At 39.7% G+C, this 27135-nt stretch overlaps 1 protein-coding gene across 1 annotated transcript in view; it reads left to right on the top strand.

The window, feature by feature from the left end:
• The window catches only part of LOC124715883, a 1071880-nt gene that overhangs the window by 369474 nt on the left and 675271 nt on the right, over positions 1 to 27135 (top strand). The window contains 2 exon segments of the mRNA XM_047243130.1: positions 11569 to 11757; positions 19043 to 19192. Coding sequence (XP_047099086.1) covers positions 11569 to 11757; positions 19043 to 19192 — 339 coding nt within the window.

Below are 27135 nucleotides of genomic sequence, written 5' to 3'. Positions count from 1 at the left end.
GTTGAAAAACATACTTTTTCCATACTGTGGAACAGTAGAGACCTCATCTTGTACACGATAACTCTTCTGCCCTATTGTTAAGTATAAATAACAATGAAAAGTATTTGGCATAGCAATCAGTAGTTCTTACCTTCACTTGAAGACAACTCCAACGCAAAAAACTTCAAATTTGACGAATTTCAAAGTCTTGGCGCGGTACATAGACAACTGAATCTCAACTTGAGCTTTTGCTGAAATGTTTACAAACACGAATAATACTTCAAAAAGTGTTCCTGAAATATTTGTGGTTGCCTGGTAGGTCAGAACTGTAAACAGGTGAGAGCTGAAAACAGTTACCTATTATTTACCTCGATATATGTTGTCTTTCACTGTTAATTGTGTTTTCATTGTAAAGAATTACAAGATAAAACTAGGGTGCACAAATGAGATGATATATCCTTATTCTGTTTCTGTAAATTAAAAAGATAACTCGAGAGCAGCATAAGAAAAGGTGCAAACTGGAATGATATACATTAATAACTTTTAAAAAATGTACAGGTATATACAGATACAAAAATTCTGCAAAAAGAAGTTTCATAAACAAATTAAAATATGAAGAAGGAAAATGTAGTTTTAAAACTCTTCCACGTTCCATATATCTTTGATTTCATTGACATCTTGATGCAAAACAAAATGAGTTCACTTAAAGGGGAGAGATATGATTTTTTCGTAGCACTTATTGTCAACTTTATGCAACCAAACGCTGTTCCTTAGTAATAATGGGACATCCACCTTACATGTAACACTGGAGAAGGGGAACCAAACAGCATGGCATGCACGTAATTTCAGCATCTTTAAATTACTGTGATGCATGGGAATGTGTCCTGTGTACCGTTTTCATCGTATTTGAAAGCTATATACTGACCGACTGCAGCTGTTCCGATAAAGGATTTTCATGAGCTTCCATAGCAGCAGTGCTCTTGTTTGCGTGTGTTGGAAGTCTTTTCATTACAAAGGCATTAGAAGTAGTGGCTAGAAATGTGTGGTGCGATCGTGTTCCTGGAACTGTATTTTGTGTACTGTACCTGTCTTTTTAAGAAACTTCATCATTTGATCTGTGAAGAAACAAGGACAATATTACCGCGTTGTGTTGTTTGGAGTGTCCATGTGAACAGTGCAACGACTTTTCCTCATTCAGAAGTGTGGAATTCAACTCACAGTTTTTTGCGATGAAGTTGTCTTTAAGTGAAGGCAAGAGCTACTAATTGCAAAGCCAAAAGCTTTTCAGTGTTACTTATACTTAATACTAGGACGGGTGAGCTACAGTGCACAAGATGAGGCTCTACTGTTTCCTTGTGCAAAGTTATGATTTAAAAAAATATCACAAATTTAAAGCAGAACATAAAAAAGTGTACTTTCCAACGTTTTTCATAAAAAAATCTGAATGATGTATCCTACTTTTTATACATTAAATCAACTTAGTGGCCTACGCCGCTCGGAGTGGTCGCGCGGTTAGAGGCGCCAGTCACTGATTGCGCGGCCCTTCCCGCCGAAGATTCGAGTCTTCCCTCGGCATGTGTGTGTGTGTGTGTGTGTTGTTGTTGTTGTTAGCGTAAGTTAGTTAAATTAGTGTTAAGACTAGGGACCGATGATCTCAGCAGTGTGGTCCCTTAGGAATTCACACACATTTGAACATTTTTGAGTGGCCTACGTACCAAACGCATACAGAATTTAAGTCTGTAGGTCAATTCATTACTGAGTAGTAGGTCTCTGAAAACAGAGAAGTTAGTGCCTGACTAATGTCCGGGTACACACGCTTCAGTCTTGAAACCTGAATTTATCAAAAACGATTAGAGTTAGGACAGTGCTATTTAGCAAGTTTACTATTAAGATAAGTAGATATCCATGTACCAAATACGACTAAATTGTGGAATGGTCACTTAGGATCCACCAAAAATCTGCGATTTTACATGGAATGATCCGGAGGGAGAAAGGGAACAGTGTTTACAAACACGAAGAATACTTCATTCGTATGTTAGCTCCTGAGGTAGTTATATGTCAATGTTTCAAGATGTCTGATTTTATGAGTAAATGTATTGATGTGTCTGGTAATTCGACAGGAGGAGAACGTTAGCCTGATCTTGAAGCCGAATCACTATGCAGTGAAGTTTCACAAACACGGTTAAAAACGACACTTGTGTACAGCGAACAGGCCCTTCTCCAAAACAATCTCATCGCTTCGAAACCTTCTGCAGTAATAACACAAGAACACACGAAAACTGGAGAAGAAATGTTTCACAGAATTTTCGTAACGCAAGCGGAGAAACAACTTGTGGTACAAGTCGAACTAATTGCTCACCAAGACATCGATGAAGACCGTGTGTCTGAAGAAACAGAAGAAGTATCTGCATATTCCTCATACGATTACGAGGCCGAAGAGAAGCAGTCGAAAATGGACAGCGATTACGTTCCGCTGTATTGGAAGATTAGGGTCATCGATGTAGCGAGAGACCATCCAGGATGGAATTTTGCCGTTCTCCGTAGAAGGGGAGCTTCACGCCTCAGAAGCATGAAAGATTTTAAAAGATGGGAACAACATATAAAACAAGGTGGAACAAGGCGTGAACAACTTGAACAATTGATTCGTGGACCTATGATCGTTTCATAGAACTCGAAAATGTAATCAGGAGATACCGACGAGAGACCTGCGGCAGTGGGCCCTTACTGTCGGCTAATCAGTTTCCTGATTTAAATTTTCAAGCTTATGACTTGTGGGTTGTGCTCTTCAAACTAAGACATCCGTTCATCACAGAAATATCATCAGATTTTTGTCCAAGAAGGAACGCGCTTCACTGCAGAAAGTCCTTGATGCCAGCAAATTTCGGAATGCGGACTTCGTGCCGTCATCCCAAAATATGACTAAGATTATGTTATTAAAACAGATCAAACAGATATTACACATAAAAGTACCTGATTCATTTGCATCAGTTGCAATATATTTTTATAGACCATACGATGCTAATATTTGAGTGTTTGTAGAGGGTGCCACTATCAGTCAACCAGGTTTTCCACTTCCCACTAGGTGACCACCGGGCTGGTCCCCACGTCCCACCTGTTACACGACTCGCAGACATCTGAACACGTTCGCACTATTCCATGGATTGCACTAGACGCAGACAGCTGGTGTACACTAATTTCGTCCCGGGTGGTACGAGGTGATGACAGGAACGACATCCGGCCACCCCTTAACATTAACCTTGCCAAATCCGACGCTAACCATGCCAACCTTGCGAAACTGCGGGATAAAGGCGCAAGTAAAAGCAAAAAGCCACTATCAGTCAACCGAACTCTCGCTGAACGCGGAACAAAAGTGGTTCTTGTGCAGTGAAAGGATATGCACGAGGTAACACATTCGTTCACTGCACGGTATGCTGTCACATTATCTGGAAAATTACTGCCAACGGTCTTCGTAAGCTTGCAAGAGACCACTGGCTCATTGAAACTAAGGGTGCAAAGAAGCAACTGTTATGTACGCACACAAATACAAAAATGTTATGATAACATTTTCAACAACAGTACTAAACAGGAAATTTTTAATCGACGTCTTGAAGCTATACGTGAAAGAACAATAATTTCTTGTGCTACTCGATTCATGGGGAGAGCAAACGAACCCGGTTTTATACGACGAATTTTTCAAGATGGAGAAGGTCTGTCAACGTGCCGTATTAAAGTAATTCCATCAAAATGTACTCCATTGGAGCAGCCCTGCGACGTTTATTTTTACAGGCAGGTGGAAAACTTTATAGAGCGACTACAAAATTGCTCGTACATCATCGAACACATGAGAGAGATAGCTTCAAGACAAGACTGCATAAAAATTCACCGCCATTCGGTGATTTGATCAGATATGCGTGATACACCGTGAAACTGTGTGGTGACTGAGAACCATTTATGAACGTAAACGAAGTTTGTCTTGAAGTAGAAACACTGAAAAAACCATGCTCGTGCAAAAACTCGGCGTTCATTACGTGTGTAGTATGCCACAACAATTATTGATTGGCCGGCCGAAGTGGCCGTGCGGTTAAAGGCGCTGCAGTCTGGAACCGCGCGACCGCTACGGTCGCAGGTTCGAATCCTGCCTCGGGCATGGATGTTTGTGATGTCCTTAGGTTAGTTAGGTTTAACTAGTTCTAACTTCTAGGGGACTAATGACCTCAGAAGTTGAGTCCCATAGTGCTCAGAGCCATTTTTTGAATTATTGATTTCCATGCTTCCTACAGTCAGTATCATCCTTATTCGGGCAGTGCTCCATACGTGTCACAAATGTAGATACAATAATGTCAATACAGAGGTTATACTGGTCGTGTATCCGTTGTTATTTCCAATCTTCTTACAAAAATATTTTGTTTTCCTATTTTTCGGGATAAATATTATGCAAATAATATATGAATCATTAAATATTGATCGTTTGGATAGTCATAGTAAGTGTATTGTTAGAGTTACATAGAAATAAAAAGAAAGCACCAGCAGCGAGATTCGATACAGAGACATTGCGCTTGCGAAACTAAGCGCTTAAATCACTTGGCTACGGACTCCTTGTCCGTTAACTGCCATACGATAGTACGTATACGCATGCCTGAAACTTTCAAACTCGATTTTTTCGAAAACGGTTGAGAGTTGCGCCTTCCTCCTTACATAAGTTGAAGTCCTAGCCATTTTCTACACACCCTGTCAACAAGAACCATGTCGGTGAGGGCAAGTACGCACGGTTCCCTTGTGAACTGTAGAACAACGTCCCTATTAAGGATGTTATCGCTTATTTTTATTTCAGTGGCTTCTTTAATTACACAGTCCCATAAGCAGTTAGTCAGAACCATGACAGAAATTTCGTCAGATTTGTCCCTGTGAATGTTTTTGAAAGCCTACTCAGCTAAAGCAGGTTTTTTTGGGTAGCATAGGTGATAAAATCTCTCACGCTCCTTCCTGCGTTGCTCTACAGTGTGTACTGTTTGTACTGCATAAGGCTGGCACACTCGCAAGGTATCATGTAGACCCCAGGTATTCAGAGACCTGCTGCATCTCTAACTGGACTCAGTAATTGCCAGATTTTTGTCGGAGACGTGAAGATCGATTTGATGTTACGTCTTTTCAGCAGGCGGCTTATCTTGCCCGACGTGAAGTCACATAACGGCAAGAAAGTAAGTTCCTTTTCATGCTCCTCATTGGTGGTCTTATTTTGATTCATACTTGGTATCGCTTCATTTGTTTGATGAACATCGTAGCCGTTATTACTAAAGACTTGGGATAGGTGCTCATGGAGCGGGTTATCAGCGTCTGATATCATTCTTGCGTGATGGACCAATGTTTGTAACAAAGAGCACATTGCTCTTCAGTGGAAGAAAGGGACACTATTCTGCTTCATCGTATCCATCGTTGGTTCACCAACATAGAAGCTAGCGAAGTACTTGGCCCAGCTCATCACTTTACATCTGGGAAAAAATCAACCGTCTTTGACTTAGTGAAGGAGCATTATGATTAGTTTTGATGTGGTGGCGCCGTTTACGAACATGCCTATCAAAGACTCTTTGGACCTATTATTCCATTTCTTTGTAGGTGACATGGTTGAGCTATTTGGGCGCACTCGTACGTCTTCTTATTTTCTGTACAATGGTCAGTATTATGATCAGATGGACGACGTTGCGATGGGAAGCCCATTAGCTCCAGCAGCTGCAAACCTCTTCATGGAGAATTTCAAGGATGTTGCCTTAGACACGGCGCCATTAAAGCCTAGCTGTTTCTCTCGATACGCTGACGACACGTTCATCATTTGGCCCCACAGATGTGAGAAACTTTACAAGTTCTTGGAATATCTTAAGGCATTAGCAGTAACATTCGGTTCGTCTTAGAATTAGAAAAAGACCAAGCATTGCCCTTCCTTGTTTGCTGCAAACGAAATGGCAAACTTTGGTGCATCGTGCAAGAACAATATCAGATGCTGATAGCGTGCTCTCTGAGCACCTACATAAAGTTTTTAGGAACAATAGCTGCAACGTTCATCAAATATAGGAATTGATCTCAAGTAGGAATCAAGATAAGCCGCCTGCTGAAAAGGCAAAAGATTAAAACCGATCTTCAGGTCTCCGACAAAAATCTGGCAATTACTGAGTCTAATTAAAGATGCAGCAGGCCTCCGAACACCTGGGGTCTACAAGATACATAGCAAGTGTGCCGATCTTACGTCGGACAAACAGTATGCACTGTAGAACAACGCAGGAAGAAGCATGAGAGGTATTATTGCCTACACTACCCCGAGAAATCCGCTTTAGCTGAGCATGCTTTAAAAAAACGATCACGGGATTAAATTTGACGAAACCTCTGTTATGGCTCGCACTAACGGCTTCTGGGACTGTGTAACTAAAGAAGCCATTGAAATAAAATTCACCGATAACATTCTTAACAAAGATGGTGGCCTGCAGCTCAGTGCAGCATGGGATCCAGAGATCGTGTGGTTGAAGCGGGCTCTTCAAACGTCGGAGTCAATTTATGCCCATATATGGCGAGGCTGCGAGCGCCAGTAAACTCGCAGCCGGCAGCTAGGTTATATACGGTCGCTCCAGTAGCCCACTGGCAGTCAGACTAATCGACAATGACCAAGGAGTGCTTAGCCAAAAACTCGTGTGATTTTAATCATTTGACGCCGATGGGAACCCGAAAACTTTTTATTCAAAAGTTACATTTTTCACTGTAAAAAAAGAAGTTTTATGTACTCAGTGATTTTTGTTTTATGGGCATTAGGACGTCGTTCAAGGCATATTTCTCTGCCTAAAGATTCGTCTTCCATTACTGGAAACATCATCAGAGACTTTAACGGCTCAGAAAGGATCTAGTCTCAAACAAGCTCAGAGAACCAAGCTATTGTTACAGGTATATTGTATTGTATATGATTTTGCTGACGAAATCCACACAATGTAAATTGTTACATGGATTAATAAAGAAATAAATCAATCAATCAATCAATCCACGCAATGATTGGCTTGTGACGTCATCATACCGCTTCCTAGGATTGTGGAGTGACATGGACACATACGACTGCTGCTTACAAGGGAACCTCCCCATCGCACCCCCCCTCAGATTTAGTTATAAGTTGGCACAGTGGACAGGCCTTGAAAAACTGAACACAGATCAATCGAGAAAACAGGAAGAAGTTGTGTGGAACTGTGAAAAAAATTAGTAAAATATACAAACTGAGTAGTCCATGCGAAGATAAGTAACATAAAGGACAATGGAAGTCAAGGAGCGCCTTGGTCTCGTGGTTAGCGAGAGCAGCTACGGAACGAGAGGTCGTAGGTTCAAGTCTTCCTTCGAGTGAAAAGTTTAATTTTTTATTTTCAGTTTATGTGACAAGCTCTTATTTTTTCGTCACTTTTTTGGGAGTGATTATCGCATCCACAAGAAAGCCTAAATCGGGCAAGGTAGAAGAATCTTGTTACCCATTCGCTAAGTGTACAAGTTAGATGGGTCGACAACATATTCCTGTCATGTGACACACATGCCATCACCAGTGTCGTATAGAATATATCAGATGTGGTTTCCTGTGGAGGAATCGGTTGACCTATGACCTTGCGATCAAATGTTTTCGGTTCCCATTGGAGAGGTACGTCTTTTCGTCTACTAATCGCATGGTTTTGCGGTGCGGTCACAAAACACAGACACTAAACTTATTACAGTGAACAGAGACGTCAATGAACGAACGGACAGATCATAACTTTGCGAAAATAAAGAAAGTAAAATTTTCAGTCGAGGGAAGATTTGAACCAAGGACCTCTCGTTCCGCAGCTACTCACGCTAACCACGGGACGACGGGGCTCCCGAGCTCACATGCTCCATTATGTTGCCTATCTTCCGAAGGACTACTCAGTTTGTATATTTTACTAATTTTTTCATAGTTCCACACAACTTCTTCCTGTTTTCTCGATTGATCTGTGTTCAGTTTTTCAAGGCCTATCCACTGTGCCAACTTATAACTAAATCTGAGGGGGGTGCGATGGGGAGGTTCCCTTGTTAGGATTGCAGAGTGACATCAACCCGTGTTGTGGTGCTCTTAGTGGGAAACTACTGGTGCTGTTTGTTTTATTTAGCCCTAAGGCCCACAACTGGTCTAATTTCAATCCTCCTCCTCCTCTGTTAAAGTTATTTTTGTGCTTCTGAATTTCTGTGCCCTCTTTTTAAATCCTAACGCAAAACAAATTTAACAGAAAAGAAAAAGGCCTGGAATTAGGCAAGTTGTTGGCCTTAGTGCTAAATGAAACAAACAGTGCCAACTCTTCTCCTCTACAAGTCCCGTAACACGCAGCGGTCTGATGACAACATGAACTGACCATCGCAATGATGTGTTTAAACTGTGTGACGTGCTGAGCTTGTTTAAGACTGTAACTGCTTTCTGATAAGTGAGTCGTTATTGCCTCAGATGATGTCTCCAGCATTGATCAGACGAAACATTACACAGAGAAATTTTTGTAGACCATGGCCTAATGCACATAAAACAGAAATCACCGAGAATGCAAACACTGGTCGTGAAAGCCTTCATTGTGTGAACACAAATACGTCTTTCTTAAGACGCATAGCATCGACGGAAAGCTTCAGTTTGTTTCCCATTATGAACAAATGATTTTGAAATCGGAATCTTACACGCTCATTTGATAGAGTGCATTTTACTGGCATGTATTAGGAGGGACATTAAGAACCTGAAGAATAATTAGTATTCGGGTAGCGACTGAGCAGCATGCTGCTGCACAGTGGTAGCAGTCAGTGTGGGCATAGGTGGTGCTGTCACTGCTGGAATACTCGTTACACATCATGTTTTACTGCCCCTTTTAGTGCATATTGGTGAAACGAATATCGCAACAGACTAATTTGGCATCAGTGTGTCGAATGGACATGTAAAATTCCATGCTAAAAATAATTTTGTCTGTCACGGGAAACAAACCAATGTGTTCCCTCAATGATGTATGGTGCATGAAAGATGTGTTGAGCAGCATTTGTTTAGGCTGACTCCAGCTATACGTTTGGGGAGGGTGATTCTTACGAGACACACCCTGTTTAATGTAATATACAAAAATGTTTCAGTACCTTTACATCATTATCAGTAATACTCTTAATTTTGTCTTCAAACTTGGCTACTGCTAGAGCTTTAAAAATACATTGTAAAATTTGAATCATATCAACATTGAATGTAACCAATTATATGTAACCAATTATATAAACAGATTAACTGCATGTACATTAACTATTTAACAATTCACCTTAACCATAATGAATAATAACCAATTTTTAAAGGCGTGTATCAAATAAATTTTGTTAAAATAAAAGGTAAGAATCAGCAAATTTAACAGAAGATAGCACATACAGAAAAAATAAGGTGTGAAAAAAATCAGATTTAGAAACAGAGTATGAAATAACAGTAGAGGGAAGGGATGCTAATATTTGTGGCTTAGCACAGAAATAGTAGTCAGAGTTTAGACCACACATTTATTCAAAAATGCTATGCCCACACAACTTAATTATGCAACTGTTGCATTGTTTTTATCTACTCCAGTAAAATAATATGTTTGATAAACTAGCTTCCAGCAGCATGTTTGAAGAATTCAGTGTCATCAATATGATAACTCTTCTGGTGTTTCTTTGAAAACAGATAGTATTCAGAAGGACTTAGGATGCGTGAATAGGAAGAATGGTTGACCAGTTGGAAATGTAGCATCTTCAGCTACATCTTGGCTATTGTGCCAAGGTGCAGTGCCATGCGGTATAAGGATCCCTTTGGTCAACTTTCCATGGCATTTCATCTCAGTTGTCTCCTTCAGCTGATAGAGGAGGCTGTCAAATACTTTGCAGTTATACTGTGTCACTGAGGTAGGAAGACCATCGACAGAATTCTGTCTGTAGCCCAGAAAGTGGATGTCATGACTTTTTTCGTCAGTTCTGTGTACAGAACCTCTTTGGTCACAGGATTCATCTGTACTGCCATTCCTATGACTAACTGTTACTTGGCTTCGAAATCATAAGTGTGGAATTAGTTTCCATCCCCTGTCACTACTCTAACCAAAAAGTCCTTTGTAGCATCACAGTGGGCCAGAACTGCTCTGTACATCCTCTTCACTTCTCTATTCAAACATTTAGGCACCCACAATGAAAGCGTCCTAATGTGTAAGATATTCATAGCGTGTAGGCTTTCACGGCCGGCGTCTTAAGTAATTAAAACTTCCGGGCTAAGAGGCCGTGGTCCATTGACGTCTCTGTTCACTGTAATAAGTTTAGTGTCTGAGTTTTGCGACCGCACCGCAAAACCGTGCGATTAGTAGACGAAAAGATGTACCTCTCCAATGAGAACTGAAAACATTTGATCGCAAGGTCGTAGGTCAACCGATTCCTCCACAGGAAACCACATCTGATATATTCTATACGACACTGGTGACGGCATGTGCGTCACATGACAGGAATATGTTGTCGACCCATCTAACTTGGACCACGGCCTCTTAGCCCGGAAGTTTTAATTAGTGTAAGATATTGTTAATAACTAAGAAGCACACATGTAATATGTTTATTATCTTGGCTATATTTTTATTTGACATTTACCAGTCCCCAGGAATCAGCTTATGAACAACATAGTTTGTTCATGGAGCTATTACTGTTATGGGCTGCCCATTAAGGTATTCATGATGACAAGTCCAAAATTGAGGTGAGACACCCAGATTTTGACATCGCTGCAGGAAGAATACTTCTCTAGTGTCTGTAACATCTCAGGTAATTTCCCTTTAAAAACAAGAACCTTGTGACCCTCCATTACTTCACAGACCTGAAAAGTTGAGTGTGCTTCTACCACCTCTCATTCACCTGATATTATTATTATTATTATTTTCTGAAAATTGTTACAATGTAATTTACAGAACTCAGAATGTAGCTAGCTAATATTAAAAAAGGAACAAATTTACTGCACTCCTTTTTAAAGTGCTCAAAGTTTATAATTGCACTGTACTTCAGTTACATGGCTAAAACATACCACCAGGTTTGTAGCTTCCAGCACTAGCTTAGCATTGTAAAGATCCAAACCTTGTTATTCCCTTTAAAGTTTCTACTGATGTCCAATGTTTTTATCTTCTTGCAGTCTCATTTTGTGCTGTGCCAGGCATTCTTCAGGAAAGAAAAGGCACACATTCACACAAGCAGGCACTTGATGCACATGACTGCTATCTCTGGCTGCTGCGGCCAGAAATAGAGGTCATGTATGCGTGATTTATACCTGCTTTGTGTGTATGTGTGTGAGTAAGTGGGTGAGCGATTGAAAGCTCAATGCGTAACATTCTTTTTGTTGTGTCTGTCTGTAACTGAACATGTCATCTTTATGGTGAGTAGCAATATATCCATTACATAATATTGTTGATTAATAAAGTAATACAAATAAAAATGGCTTTGATTGATTTTGGCAGTGTGTTTCCTACGTAATCATTGTGTTGTTGATAGTATATTTCTGTGTTATTTTCCATAATTCGACTTGATAATTGAGCATATTCTGTGCTTTTATTTCTTGATTAGGATCCCAGTCCAGCCAGCTACTATGCTGTATTTGATGGACATGCAGGGACCGATGCTGCTATTTATGGAGTAAGCCATCTGCATCAGTTCCTGGCAGAAAGTCCATTCTACCCAAAGGATCCTGTCCGGGCCTTGAAAGATGCTTTTCGGCGCACAGACCAACTTTTCATTGAAAAATCACATATTGAGGTAAGGGTGCAGACAAGCAGAATGACTTTTGTCTTTCATTTGTATATTTTTCCTAGCTTTCGAATATTTTTCTACTCATTAGTTCACTATATGCACATATAGTTCATTTATTAAATTGCATTATCGTGTTTGTACGTGTGGTGCAAAAATTTAGCTTCATTTGGGATAATGTCTAAACTACAATTGTAATGCTGAATTACTTTGTTTAGATGAAGTGGTTCACTCTGTAAGAACAGAAACTGAATGTGGATAGAGAAAAAACTTATGTAATTGACAGATGACAATATAGATATAAACCATTCAAATCACTTGTCATTCTGTACAAATGGTTTTGAGGCAATTTGACACAACTCGGGAAGCGATATTGATTAAGTGTAAAGTGCATAGAACTTGAAATGCACTTTGACTTTTGTGTAGTAGTGTATGATATATGTAGAGATCAGATAGGTGTTACAAGCCAAGGCTTCTGACATGGAGGGTTATGAACAAGCTAGACTTGATAGGAAGGGTTGTACCCCAATAAACTTTCTTTCAGTAATGTCACCTGATGAGTGATGTAAAGCCTTCAGTTCAAGAACAAGTGTCTTCAATATAATAGGGGCTGTACCTGAGGCAACAGAGACGAAAATTGCAGCAAGATGCATACTACCATGACCTGTGCTGAATGGAGTGTGGCATAGCATTTAGCATTGCTGCCTGGCTTGTTTCAGGTTGCCACTTCAAAACTGACCACCAGCAATTATTAATTATTTAGTATTTAGCATTTCTCGAATGTTCTCAACATGTCTTATGTTTATAATGTTTGTATATCTGGGATATTCAGTGTTTCTGTAAATAGCAGCACTCTCCATCCAGGCACTTTTCTGTTCTGACTGCTTGTTGCGATTTGTAACGATTCAGAGCTAAGTGTTATACTTCATTGATGACACTGCTTTTGGTTTGCCCTTCATTCTGGTTATAAAGTGACATTATTTGTTGGAGACACTGGATATTTCAAAACAGTTGCGTCATAATGGCTCCAGTTAGGCAATGTAAAAGCCCGTCTCCTACATGGATAGGCACTGGAATACAAGCAATACATCTCCACAGTCTGTATATTCTGGAGACCAATGGATTCTAAACAGCAGTAAGTCAGCTGCACATCAGGCATCCATCAATGTTTTCCGGAGGTGGTGGTCAGGACCCATCCAAATGGCTGAGGATTCCTCTGAGTCGCCAAATACAACAGGTGAGATGACATGATGTGCTTGGAAAATGTGTACTTAACTAATCATGTGGTGCCAGCATAGTGCATCAAGGGGAGGGAGGAGGGTGGGCATGACATAAGTATGACCGACTCTCGAATATGGTCCCCATGGCAGTTGCAGAAGACTGTAATGTGCTCACCTCTTTCATACCGCAGGTTGTAAGAGAAGAGATACAGTATTTATGGCAGCCAGAAATGTCAGTCTGAGTGAGCAAGAGATAGCAATTACGAATGCCAAACCAAACATCAGGAGCTAATAGAAAATGTTGAAGAAGAAGTGTACCGATCTTTACCAACAACCCCCACCAACAGTCAGATGTCCCAGGAAGAACTGATTCAGCAAAAAAGGATTTATGCCACAGATGACAAATGTCAATGCAGTGTCCAAACAACACAGATACAGCTAACCCTTCCTCCACTTACAACGCCCTGCAGAAGTACAGACATTTGGAGGGCAGAGAAGGCGATATGGCAGTATGTTTCCACTGTGGACGCTCTGGACACTTTGTACAGTTCTGCAAAGAAAGAAGGCCAGTTTTCGACAACTACTACACCAACAGATGTCAACCATAACAACAGTTCTGTTCATTCCATTCCCCATCATGCTTTAGCTCTTCCCTATCACCATATAGAGATACCAGCAACTCAGCTGCTCGATGAATTCGGAAAATCAAAACAAGAGAACCATCTGTGCAGATGAGCCCAGCCCTGCCTGGTGAAAATCCTCCATGGCAAATAGTCTCGAAAATGCCAGGAAATATTGTTGTCATCCTCATTGATGGCTAACCTGTCCAGGCACTAGTCAATTCAGAGACTTCCTTTTCTGTAATAACTGAGTGAGGTAGTGCTGTGGTTAGCACAATGGTCTTGTATTCAGGAGGATGATGTTTTATTCCCCATCCAGTCATCGTGATTTACGATGCCTGTGGTTTCCCTAAATCTCTTTAGGCAAATGACAGGATGGTTCATTTGAAAGAACATGGCCAATTACCTTCCCCATCTTTCCTTTATCCGAACCTGTGCTCCATCTGTAATGATCTCATTGTTGATGGGGTGTTTGACACTGATCTTCCTTTTTTTCTGTAATGTTGAATGCTTAATGTTGCCGGCTTAAGAAGACTATGTTCTGTGATACAAAAGCGATTGTGCAAAAAGTTGTAAATGGAAAATACATCCAGTCAGCAGTAACATCTATTACAATAATAATTGTCTGTGACAGAACATATACCTTTGTATTTGTAGTTTCATCAGAATGTGGTCATAATGTTATTCTGGGATGGAACTTCTTGCAAGCATCACTAGCAGTCATAGACCAGAAGATCGGGGCTCCAGAGTGTCGAAGCTATTCCAGTGAGCACACATTACAAAGGTTGCTCTGAGCAATTGTTTGCTATCGAAGGATTGTTATCCTGGCATCATCAAATAGATGAGTTCCAGTCATCATTCGAGATGCTTAGTTAAACTGTGAGGCTGTATCGATTGCAAAAAGCTACTCAGGCTTACAAAAGAAATGTACATGCCAGTGATGATCATGAGCACTGCAGGTGGTCAAGAACTATGGATTGCTAATTGTCATGAGCAGCCACAGCTCATCCCTAGAGGTTTCTTCATGGGGACAGCCGAACCAATCCAGAAAGGGCAGCTTAATGCCACTGATGACGAATCATTTCACGCTATCACTACAGACAATGCAGTGGAGAAATCCACTGTTTGCCAATAGGTTGTGGCCTTACCAAGTAGCAACATTGACAAGTGTTAGCCATTCTGGACCTATTTTTGCATACATTCAAATATGGAGTGCAGAAAAGACAGACCAAGTGACCCCTGGTAAAATACCATACAACAATGGGGATCATCCACCAATTAGCCAGTGCTCGTATAAGGTGTTGCTGGCTCACCAACAGATAATCTGTAGTAAGTGGAGAACATGCTGCAAGGTGACATCATTGAACATTCAGAGAGTCATTTGTTCTCTTCGAAAGTCTTTGTGAAGAATGAGGATTGTTGTTGTGGTCTTCAGTCCTGAGACTGGCTTGATGCAGCTCTCCATGCTACTCTATCCTGTGCAAGCTTTTTCATCTCCCAGTACCTACTGCAACCTACATCCTTCTGAATCTGCTTAGTGTATTCATCTCTTGGTCTCCCTCTACGATTTTTACCCTCCACGCTGCCCTCCAATACTAAACTGGTGATCCCTTGATGCCTCAGAACATGTCCTACCAACCGATCCCTTCTTCTGGTCAAGTTGTGCCACAAACTTCTCTTCTCCCCAATCCTATTCAATACTTCCTCATTAGTTATGTGATCTACCCATCTAATCTTCAGCATTCTTCTGTAGCACCACATTTCGAAAGCTTCTATTCTCTTCTTGTCCAAACTATTTATCGTCCATGTTTCACTTCCGTACATGGCTACACTCCATAAGAATACTTTCAGAAATGACTTCCTGACACTTAAATCAATACTGGATGTTAACAAATTTCTCTTCTTCAGAAACACTTTCCTTGCCATTGCCAGCCTACATTTTATATCCTCTCTACTTCGACCATCATCAGTTATTTTGCTCCCCAAATAGCAAAACTCCTTTACTACTTTAAGTGCCTCATTTCCTAATCTAATTCCCTCAGCATCACCCGACTTAATTAGACTACATTCCATTATCCTTGTTTTGCTTTTGTTGATGTTCATCCTATATCCTCCTTTCAAGACACTGTCCATTCCATTCAACTGCTCTTGCAAGTCCTTTGCTGTCTCTGACAGAATTACAATGTCATCGGCGAACCTCAAAGTTTTTATTTCTTCTCCATGAATTTTAATACCTACTCCGAATTTTTCTTTTGTTTCCTTTACTGCTTGCTCAATATACAGATTGAACAACATCGGGGAGAGGCTACAACCCTGTCTCACTCCCTTCCCAACCACTGCTTCCCTTTCATGTCCCTCGACTCTTATAACTGCCATCTGGTTTCTGTACAAATTGTAAATAGCCTCCCCCCCCCCCCCCCCCCTGTATTTTACCCCTGCCACCTTTAGAATTTGAAAGAGAGTATTCCAGTCAATGAGGATGGTACACGACATTTCTGCATCAACTAACAACAACTGAACAGGATAAGGAAAAAATATGTCTGATTCACATTTATAACACCCTAGATTGCTTGAAAGGAATAAAGTATTTCTGAACAATGGACATACAGGAAGCCTACTGGCAAATCAATATTGACAAGGCTGACTGGGAAAAAGACTGCCTTCACAATTCCTGATGGTGTATATGAGTTTGAAATTACGTAGTTTGGACCATGTAATGCTCCGGTCACATTCCTGTGTATGATGCACAATCTGCTTTGAAAAGTTGGTACCTGGATGACACTGTCCTTTTTTTCCCCAATATATGAAGAACATATAAATTACCTGATAACTGTGTTGAAGTGTGCCATTTTGATGAATCAGAATTAACCTCTTGGGAACGTTCCTAAAGTTGACAAACAGGGATCGATGGATAATAGTTTGCACTGACAATCTCACTCACTTTTATGTCACCAAAGCTGTGCCGGCTGATGACGCTCTGGAAATTCAAGGTTCCTTGTGGAAGACACCATTTTGAAGCACTTAGCACTCTGTGTGATGATCTAGTAGAGAGTAGTATCAGAGGTAACTTCACAATGCAACATCACCCACAGGATAACTGCCTGCCACCCACAGGCAAATGGCCTCACAGAAGAGTTTAGTAGATGCACTGTCAATGTACAGTGATGGTGAGCAGAGAGATTTGAATGCATTAGTACCCTTCGTGAAATTCACACACAACACAGTGAAGCAAGACACGACAGCCTTTGTACCGTTCTTTCTGTTCCAGTGGGTACACTGTTCCATTTCAACTGGATGACATTCAGTATGACAACAGGGAGCATTTCATCACCAGGACTAAAGAAGTGTTGTGGCTGGCTTGCTTATAGATCCTAGATGACCAGGGAAAATACTGAGAGCACTATAGCACCAAGCACCAGCCAGTAAAATTCAGTCTGGGGGTCTAGATATGGATTTTTACATCTGTACAGAAAGTGGGTTTATTGAAAAACATATTGAAGCACTACTTTTGGCCATATCTTATCCTTCGTCATTTGTTGGCCGTCACCTATGAAGTCCTGGTATGGAGATAAATAATTGAGGACTCCCATTCAAGGATAATGAGGACCCATCTGATGGTCACGAAGCTTTGATGGGAGGGGCTACCTTTGATGTTTGTTATAGTGAAGAGGATGTGACAGCATGACCAAAACATGAGGATCTACCAACAGTGCCATATGGTGTGTCACTAAACAGAACCAGTGGGCTGCTGTTTCTCCAGGAAAGGGAGCAGTGGTGGAAGTTGTGTTGCACGCAGTATGGCATAGCTATTAGTGCCACTTGCCATCATGTTTGGATTGCCAGTTCAAACCGAGCCACCAGCAATTATTTGTTATTTAATATTTGTCATTTCTGGAGGTTTCTCAACATTTCTTATGTTCGTAATGTTTGTATATTCTGAAATATTCACTGTACGTATGAATAGCAGCACTCTCTATCCAGGATGTAGTTTTGTTCTGGCTGTCTGTTGTTCATAATAAACATGCTTCCAGTAATATTTGTTTTACTTCACTGATGATTCTGCTTTCAGATTTGGGCTTCATTCTGGTAAAAACATGACATTATATCAGTATCAACATCAGCTGCTAGTTGTGTTCTCCTGCCACATTTTCTCCTGTTTTGAGTCGAAGAAATGGTAGTAAAGAAAGAATCTTAGAATATATGTTTATCTGCAGCATTTTTCCCTTTGAACATTATGCAACTTTAATGTGGGTCAAGGGATGCAGGTGTTGATACATGTTATGGGGTAAGAACATCATTTCTGGTGGCAGAATGGAATCAGTACACAGTAAACAGTATTGTCAGTGACAAATTCTGAAATTTGTGGGTGTTTATAAACTACTGTTTCCCATACCGCATCTACATGGGAAACATCTAGAAATTATCTGACTTTACTAAAGTTTCCATCTATATTCAATACCAATACAAATGCTGAATCATTATTGCAGACTGCAAGCAGTGTAGAATACATATTTGAATATTGAAGTGGGTAGCTTTGGGTTGTATATTTTTGCGGCAAGGAAAAAAAAAAAAGAGGTAACATGGTTAAAATCAAATATGGCTGTGAATGGATTTGAACAAGAATCCTGTCTGTCATGAGTACTGGTATTTCACTATCCATCAGTTTGAGAGAGACCTATCTGTACTGGCTATTGTTTCAGTTTCTCTGTAATTTTATGAATATGCTGCTCTTAGACCCAATTATTTCTGTTCATTTTTCCCATGTGTGTTTCAGCTACTTCTGTGCTATTTTAAGTGGATAACCATTTAGTGTGTTTCTGTAAGTGATTGCTGCTTCTGTTGACAGACCCACATTTCTTAACACTCCACACCTATTTACGCATACATTTTGACTCACACGTAGAAAAATAATTTGTTATGAATTATAAGTACTACTGATGTGTTTTTTGTTTTCTGTATTCACTGAAGTGAATAGCAATTCAACACTTTTTACTTGACAACTGCTACATTTAAATGGAAACAAAACTATTAATGCATCTTCTGTAAGATATAGATTCAGCTAAAGTGAAGAACATCATTCTAATTCAAAATGTAACATGATCAGAGTCACTACATTGTTATGAGGAAAAAGGTAATGTGTTCGAAGACATTTAGAGTCAAAGTGTGTGCAGAAATACAAGTTCATGTTTGGATAACTTGACAAAAAATATCATAATGTATTGTGCTCACTTCTCATACTGTCATTTGTTGTCAGCAGAAAACTTCGTGCTGTATATATTAATTTTACTTGCTTTACTATCAGTTTAAAATGTTTCTTTTTGGTGATAACTTTAATATGACAATAAGCTGGAAAAATGTTTTGCCATGTGTGTCCTTCCATACTGATCTGAAATATTTTTGAATCGTGACTGAATATAGTCAGTAGCTTATCAAACTAAATTACTGTTGTTTCAGAATCTACGCAGTGGCACAACAGTGGTATGTGCACTGATTCGGCCTGAAGAAAAGAAGCTTTATGTAGCATGGCTGGGTGATTCTCAGGCATTATTGGTTCGTCGAGAGAGGATGATGCTTTTGGTGAATCCTCATAAACCAGACAGACCGGTATGTATGAGACAGCATCTCTTAGATACTGTAACAATATTGGTAGATTTAGTATTTGTAGTAGTCCTCTAAAAAATCAGTTAGAAAAGCAGCAGAACTTGTATAACATTCAGTGCATTACACTTGTTGCATAATATATGAATTAGCTGTCATGAAGCCGTGATAGTTGTCATCATTTCTGTGTGGTGAACTGATGAAAGTACTCCTTTATGAAGTGTTATTACTGCTGTGCACAATTTGACTGCAACAGTATGACATGACTTTACGAGTTCATTGATACAGGATGCTCGTGTCCTCACAAACCACTGGGTTATTCATGTTTTCCTAAATTGGAAGTATGAGTGGTGTGGATGATTGGTTGGTCATGTTTGTAGTCATATAAAGGAAAAGGCTAAACGATCATAGTTAGGAACAGTAAACAGTACATTTTGGAACCAACTGAAATCACTTAATGTCATCAAAGAATCAAGCAGAATTAGTGTGAGGACCTCTATGCATATATCCCACAAGCCACTGTACAATGGTAGCTCTTCCAGAATGACAGAGTATCAAATTTGTACTAGCAAATTTCTTATTTTATTTTTCTTCCTGTTTTCGTATCCACAAGGGGGCCCTTAAGAATAGGTAATTTCTCTAATGCTGCAATTCTGCTATTTGTATCCCCTTATCCTGTTAGTCAGCAAAGAAAAGCTGTTGTGAAAAATTTGTGCCCAATCAGGCAACTACAATGAGACACCCAAAATGCCTTAAAGTTGGAAAATAATATGTTTTCCATTGTCTGAAAATAATGTATGCATCAGTTTGCTCCATTCAGAGGTAGTATACTCGTCCCTGTACACGCATTTTCTTATTTTAAATTTTTATTTCAAGAGAAATTTATGGGAAAATTACAATCAGTGATGTGGTTTCCTTTGTTGTGAGCTTTATCACTCTTAGCTCTTTAAAGAAAACGTTTAAAACTTGCCAGTTGAAGAGTAGTTCACCTCCAAAAATTTGGTTGGAAATGTAACCAACAAGAGAGACGTAAAATGTTTTCTTAATTTGTGTGCTATCCGTAAAAGCTAATTTCATTGTACAAGGCATGTTCAGAAAGTAAGTGTGCTAGATCTTTATATTTTTTAAAGAAAAAATGTATTTGAAGAAACAGGATTTGTTAATAAACTTGTTGACTATTTTCCACACAGTTGCATTCCAGTTCAATGCCATATGGTTTCTTTATGCCCTCCTTGAAGAACTCTCCCACCAGCTCCTTGCACCACTTCAGAACCTCTTTCAGCACCTGCTCATCAGCTGAAAATTTAATTCCACTCATGTGTGCCTTCAGGGAGGTGAAAAGATGATAATCTCTTGGTGCTCAATTCAGGGGAGTATGAGAGTTGGTTCAAAATGTCCCAATCAGATGAGTGCAAGAGCACGTTGGTGGCTAAGGCTGTGCGAGGACAGGTGGTGTTGAGCAACAAGCACACTCTTCTCATCAGCATTCCCATCCTTTTGTTTTGGATATTCCTTTTGAGTTATTTTAGGGTTTCACAATATTCTTGTGCATTGATAGTCTCCTCCTGAGGTAGGAATTGATGTGACGCCACTGTGGTAACTGGTTTCCTTTCTCACCCCCCTCAGGTGTCTAATGTGCCACCCATGTTTCATCTCCAATCACAGTAGAGCTCAGAAAATCCCAACCTTACAATTCAAGTCACTCAAGAAACTCACAGGCACTGTTGACATGATTTTTCTTGTGCTGCTTTGTCAGCTGTTTTGAGACCAATCTTGCATACAGTTTGCGGTATCCCAGCACTTATGTGACTGTCTCGTATAAGAGAGTTCTGGGAAGTCCTGGAAGCATGACAGAAATTATGTTCACTATTAAACGGCAAGCTTCAGTAACAGTTTCCGTGGTTTTTGTACCAACTAATCAGTCAAAATTGAATGTCTTCTGGACCCTACAGTGTGAGTATACACTCACTCTGGTCAGGGGATTCCCCTTGCGGGCTTTCAAATAAAAAATGGTGGCTCTCAACTACATACCCTCAGACTCAGAGTTGAAATATGAAACATTTTGGCTGGTTTCGTTGTCTAGGGGCTGGGATATGCAGTTGCCGCATTACTAGCCAAATACTGCTGAGTCTACAGTATACAATATGAATACACACATGAATCGATTGGTCGAATGTTCCTATCACTCGGCAATTGAGAATTTTGAATGTAACATAGAATTTTATGAATGAAAGATTGCAATTGAATGAAATCTGCAGGTCCTATTTTAACGACTTTAAATGATGAGTACAATAGCAGAAGTACTTTCAAGAATTCAATTTATTTCTGCAAAACCCTTATTGGTGTCGATGGTCCAGCAATTAAATAAAATATAAGTTGAATAGCAGGGAAACAGTTGATTCCTACTTCATGTAATTAGTTATGAGCAACAACATAGCTCGTGAGATATTCACTTCTAAATGCATACTACGTCTTCACTGCAGAAGCCATGGAAATCTCACAAGTGCACAAGTCTGCACTACGAAATATTTCTATTTCCCGCGACCCCGCGCAAACTCTCAATACTCTCCAAATATTTCCTGCGACCGTCCGTTGCGCCTTCCTGTCCCGCATTGCCCCGTGTGTCTCTCCATTGTCTTAAGTTGTTGCCTACCATAGTAACGAGTGCTGTGATTGGCTAGAGCGCTCCCGTCATGTCTCCAACCCAACGCACACTCACAAACACATTGAAACACATACAAATTGGAATCAAATAAATATCCCTACAGCTAGGCCATAAACACGCTGTAACACACATTATTAAATACATAAACAAATTAAATAAACATATATCAAAGGAACAGAAGCAAAAGTGCTTTCTAACACACAGTAAATATTTGACCAATTTCTTCATGAACAGTATATATATCAGATATAAACATAGACATAGATGAATAAGTATATATTTATAAACATGCTGCTACCATTTTTTTGTGTAACTGTGGAGTACTTATGACTTGACGCGATCAATAGTAATCGGCCACTTTGACCTCCAATAACTCATGTACAATTCAAGTTACGTGCCTGTAATTCGTACCAATTTAGGTTTATACTAATAGCTTTCTAAAGACATGTCGATTGACAAAATCGGATGAACCGTTTAGATTTTGGAAATTCGTTGCTGGGTGTTACTTGTATAATTTACAGTCAGATACTAAACTTTAAGCTAAGAAAGATATTGAGAATCTGATTACACCATCAGAATTGTCATGCAAATAATGGTAATGTACATGTTTCTTTTTAAGGTATCATGATTCCTCTAGCTATTATTGATTTCTACATGAACTGTGAAATGTCTGCCATTGTGGTTTGACAAAGACCGCCATCTTTGTCACTCCCAGCATACAAATCTCCTTCACTGACACAAAGCACAGTTCTCGACACAGTGTAACGTGGAATTCCCAACCACATGGTCGGCCTGGACCACTTGCTGGGGCTACCCCTCTTGCTCCTGATAATGTTCGGCACCACACGGTTGCTGATTAATTCTGGCTTGCTGAGCGGCCCGTGCTGCCACGCCAACTCCGAACTTAGAATATTTCCAGGGTGCGACAACTTGCCCGTTACCTCACACCCTCTACCACTCAGTGTCACCAACCTTCAAAAAACCACAGCTCGCTCTGAACATGCCTCATATAAGGTAGAGAAGAACAAGTCACTTAAGTCCTTGTCTGCCAGGAGCACAGATTTTTTGAAACAATAACAAAAAATATTTGGTTACAAAATAGGTCAGCCTAGCACATAACACTATAAAATTACAGATGTCATAAATTAATCGAACAATAATTATATTAATAATATAAGTCTAATAATAGCAGAATGAGTTTATTTGAAAGTGTTAATAAAACCAGTCAAAGCTCAGTTTAATCTTCATTACTGTTGTCTGCTTGTCATTGCCCATTGCAAAACAAATAAGTGAAAACAATTTCCAAGAGAAAATTACATTTTGGGTAAAAATTTCAGAATGTAATGGTCATTAGGAGTTCAGAATCAGTATTTCCTTCTCATCCCATCCAGTAAGTCTCCCCTGTGCTGGAGTTCTGGGTGACTTTTCTGAACTCTACTCCTTTTCCTAAATCTCTCCAGTCCTTTCCCTTCACCCCTCTTCCTTCCCCTTCTACCAGAAGATGGAGCCACTGGCTCTGAAGGCTTGCATGTGTAAAACCCTTTTGGTGTGTGTGTGTGCGTGTGTGTGTGTGTGTGTGTGTGTGTGTGTGTGTGTTTTCCTGCTGCCACTCAGCGAGTAGATTTTTTATTTGTCCAACTACATTACATTAACAAAATGGAAAGGATAGGTTGCTATTCACCACATCAGATAAGCCATTGAGTTGCAGACAGGCGCAGAGAAAAAGAAAACTGAAATATTTAAGCTATCTGACAATGTCCTTTTTCAGAAGGAGTTATTCACATTCACTCAAGAATAACTCTTATGCACACACATGCCTATTCTCTCTGAGCACTGTATAACTACTTTTGAAGAAGGACTTTTTCTGAAAGCTTAAATATTTCAGCATTATTTTTCTTTGTGCCTATCTGTGAACCAGTGCCTCCTCTATGTGGTGAGTGTTTTTGTAGCTTTATATGACTAAAGTTTATGAATTAGAAACTGCTACTTGTAGGATTCAAAATTTAAGGAAATTCTTCTGCATATCACGGTTGTGACACATGATGTAGGCTTTGTTTAACTTTAGCACCAAAGCTCTGCCAACTTAATTTGAACAATTGCATTCTGAATTATTTAAGAAAGGAAAAGAAGGTGAAAATGTAATGAAGCATTAATAAGTATCCACTTGATCTCCATAAATGGCCACTAGAGCTCCTTATTAGAAAAGGCTGAAGAATATTAACCATGTCATTTTTATTTGTAAAGATACGTTGATGATATGCATTAGGCAGCTTAGTGTTAATTCTTGATTGATAAATTTGGAAATGAGACACACACACAGTCTGGACTGATATACAACTGAAAAAATCCTGAGGTTGGGGCCCTAGCAAATGATATTGTACATCCAACACCCTAACCTGCAATGTCTTACAACATTAGATTAAATTTTAATATTACCCAGTTAGAACTTCAGAGTACGTGCTAGATTTGAGTTAAAAAGAGACACAAGTAAGCTCATGTGATGCATGCCATCTTCATCTTTGGATGATAAATTTGAAATCATGTGGTGGTAAGCGAATTTTGTTCTGTGTGCTAATGTTGTACTGTATTGTGTCTTCAGGTGCATGATGTTTTGCCACATACGCCTGGAGCTGGAACTTGTTTCGACAGTATACCAGTGCAAGCTTTGTGTTTGTGTACAATGAAAATCTTTCATATAAATCCTTACTCACAAAATCAGTATATGGGTCCTTATTGACAAGCACTCGACCACTCCTTCACTTTTTCCACAGATTGGTGCAACAGTAGTGCAGTTTTGTTCAAAAGTGCGAGCTGCAATTGGATGGGCATCTGCCAGCTTATAAAGAATTTATGTACTACTGCCCACTCACACTGAGAGAGAAAAATGCTAACTTGCGCAAGAGTGCACACTGTTTTTGTTTATTGTTCATACTTCATGTACGAAGAAGATAAACTGATTTTTGTTGTCAGTAACTTGCTGCTGAGATGCGTAGTGATGTCTTTCAGATAAAACGTTACTGAAGGGATGAGACACAAAACTCAAAAAAATCACAGGTTGCATATGGAGGTGAAATAAAACGATGAGAAGAGAAAATGGGAGAAATGGGAGATTGGTGAGGGGGCAGGGAGAATATAAATTATTATAAGAAGATGGTCATTAGAAATATATATGCTGATAGGAAAATGAAGACTGTTAGTGAGAAACATCAATAGGAAAGAGTAGAACAAGAGAGTTTTTGAGAAAATGGAGAGGAGTAAAGAGGCAAAAAAGAAGAGTAAGCTATGACCACTTAGGTATCAAAGGGCAGTTACATGTTAGAGAGCCAGTTCCCCTCTCTGAAGACTTTATTTCCATTATATCTTTCATTGTCCGTATTTCTTTCTTTCTTCACATTCCTATGCCTCCCTTGTTCGCCGTACTTCTCTCTCTCTCTCTCTCTCTCTCTCTCTCTCTCTCTCTCTCTCTGTGTGTGTGTGTGTGTGTGTGTGTGTGTGTGTGTGTGTGTGTGTGTGTGTGTTTGTGAGAGAGAGAGAGAGAGAGATATATATTTTTACACGTCCAACTTCTTTCTATTCATGGTCTGGTAGTGAATTTTCCTTACCCAAGTACTTCTGCATCTTCATTGTTCATTTTTGTATATTTCTTGGCATTCTCCACTGAAAAAGCCAACAAAAACCAAAGCAAATAATATCAATATGGACAGCAATGAAATGTAACAATCTCAGAAAGTTCTGTGCTGATTGGTGGAAGTCATGGTAACCATTGTTAAAGACTAATTTACCAGTATGAAAATTCAGTTAGTTTATGAAAGGAATTGCCAGTGAGCAACAGTATTAATTGTGAATGCATGTAATCTGTAAATGTCTTCTTGTGTATTTCAGACTGTATAACTGCCTACCATTCTCTTGTGAAAGCTGCAGAGAATATGTGAAAAATGAAATGGCCGTTTCTCTGGAAAGATGTTTTTCTATCTTCTACAGATTTGAAATGATTGAGCATTTTGTTTAGGAATTCAAATCACTTCTGCATTTACTTCAGTCTAATACGTAGTTCTAGAAACGTATTACCACTGGTAGTCTCACTATGACCAACTACTCTTCTTGAATGTTATGTGGGAAATAAGTTAAAAGTAGATTCTATGTCTGGTCAGGAAAACAGCATGTAAAACATAGTATTTGTGTCTCAGTGCAAATATTGCTCACTGCTTGGTTATTGTGAGCATATTCCATGAAAGTGTATCCCATCTTAATATCCCTTACTGATCCTTTTACACTCTAAACATATGTTAATCTCAGCCAGTTTTGATGTATGCACCTTATTCTGTCACCATGTTGAGGAATACTGTATTTGGTGTTGGTTTCCAATAATAGAAATGACTGTTTAAAAATTTGCTACTTGAAACACTGACACAGAAACTTTTGTTGCCTCAAGACTAAAAATACACTATTGGCCATTAAAATTGCTACACCAAGAAGAAATGCAGATGATAAACGGGTATTTATTGGACAAATATATTATACTAGAACTGACACGTGATTATATTTTCACACAATTTGGGTGCATAGATCCTGAGAAATCAGTACCCAGAACAACCACCTCTGGCCATAATAATGACCTTGATACGCCTGGGCATTGAGTCAGACAGAGCTTGGATGGCTTGTACATCATCTAACAGAACCTGCAGGTAGGTCTCACCTAAGTTAATTTTGGAAAAGAATTGGCCCCTGGCTAATTTTGCAAGTAACAAATGACTCTGAGCACTATGGGACTTAACATCTATGGTCATCAGTCCCCTGCAAGTAACACATCAGTTAAAGGCAGAGGGTATGTGTCAATAACAGACTGTGCATTTATGGTAACTTTGAAGTCTCCACAAAGTTGGAGCTGATCTGACGGCTTTTTGGCCATCACCAATGGCATAGTGTACTCACTCATTGAAATCGGTACAAACAATACCTAGTGGCATCATCGTTGTTGTTGTGGTCTTCAGTCCTGAGACTGGTTCGATGCAGCTCTCTATGCTACTCTATCCTGTGCAAGCTTCTTCATCTCCCAGTACCTACTGCAACCTACATCCTTCTGAATCTGCTTAGTGTATTCATCTCTTGGTCTCCCTCTACGATTTTTACCCTCCACGCTGCCCTCCAATGCTAAATTTGTGATCCCTTGATGCCTCAGAACATGTCCTACCAACCGATCCCTTCTTCCGATCAAGTTGTGCCACAAACTTCTCTTCTCCCCAATCCTATTCAATACCTCCTCATTAGTTACGTGACCTACCCA

Source organism: Schistocerca piceifrons, chromosome 1 (genome assembly GCF_021461385.2).
Source record: "Schistocerca piceifrons isolate TAMUIC-IGC-003096 chromosome 1, iqSchPice1.1, whole genome shotgun sequence".
Taxonomy (NCBI): Eukaryota; Metazoa; Arthropoda; class Insecta; order Orthoptera; family Acrididae; genus Schistocerca; species Schistocerca piceifrons.
This window is presented reverse-complemented; position numbering and strand designations above follow the sequence as displayed.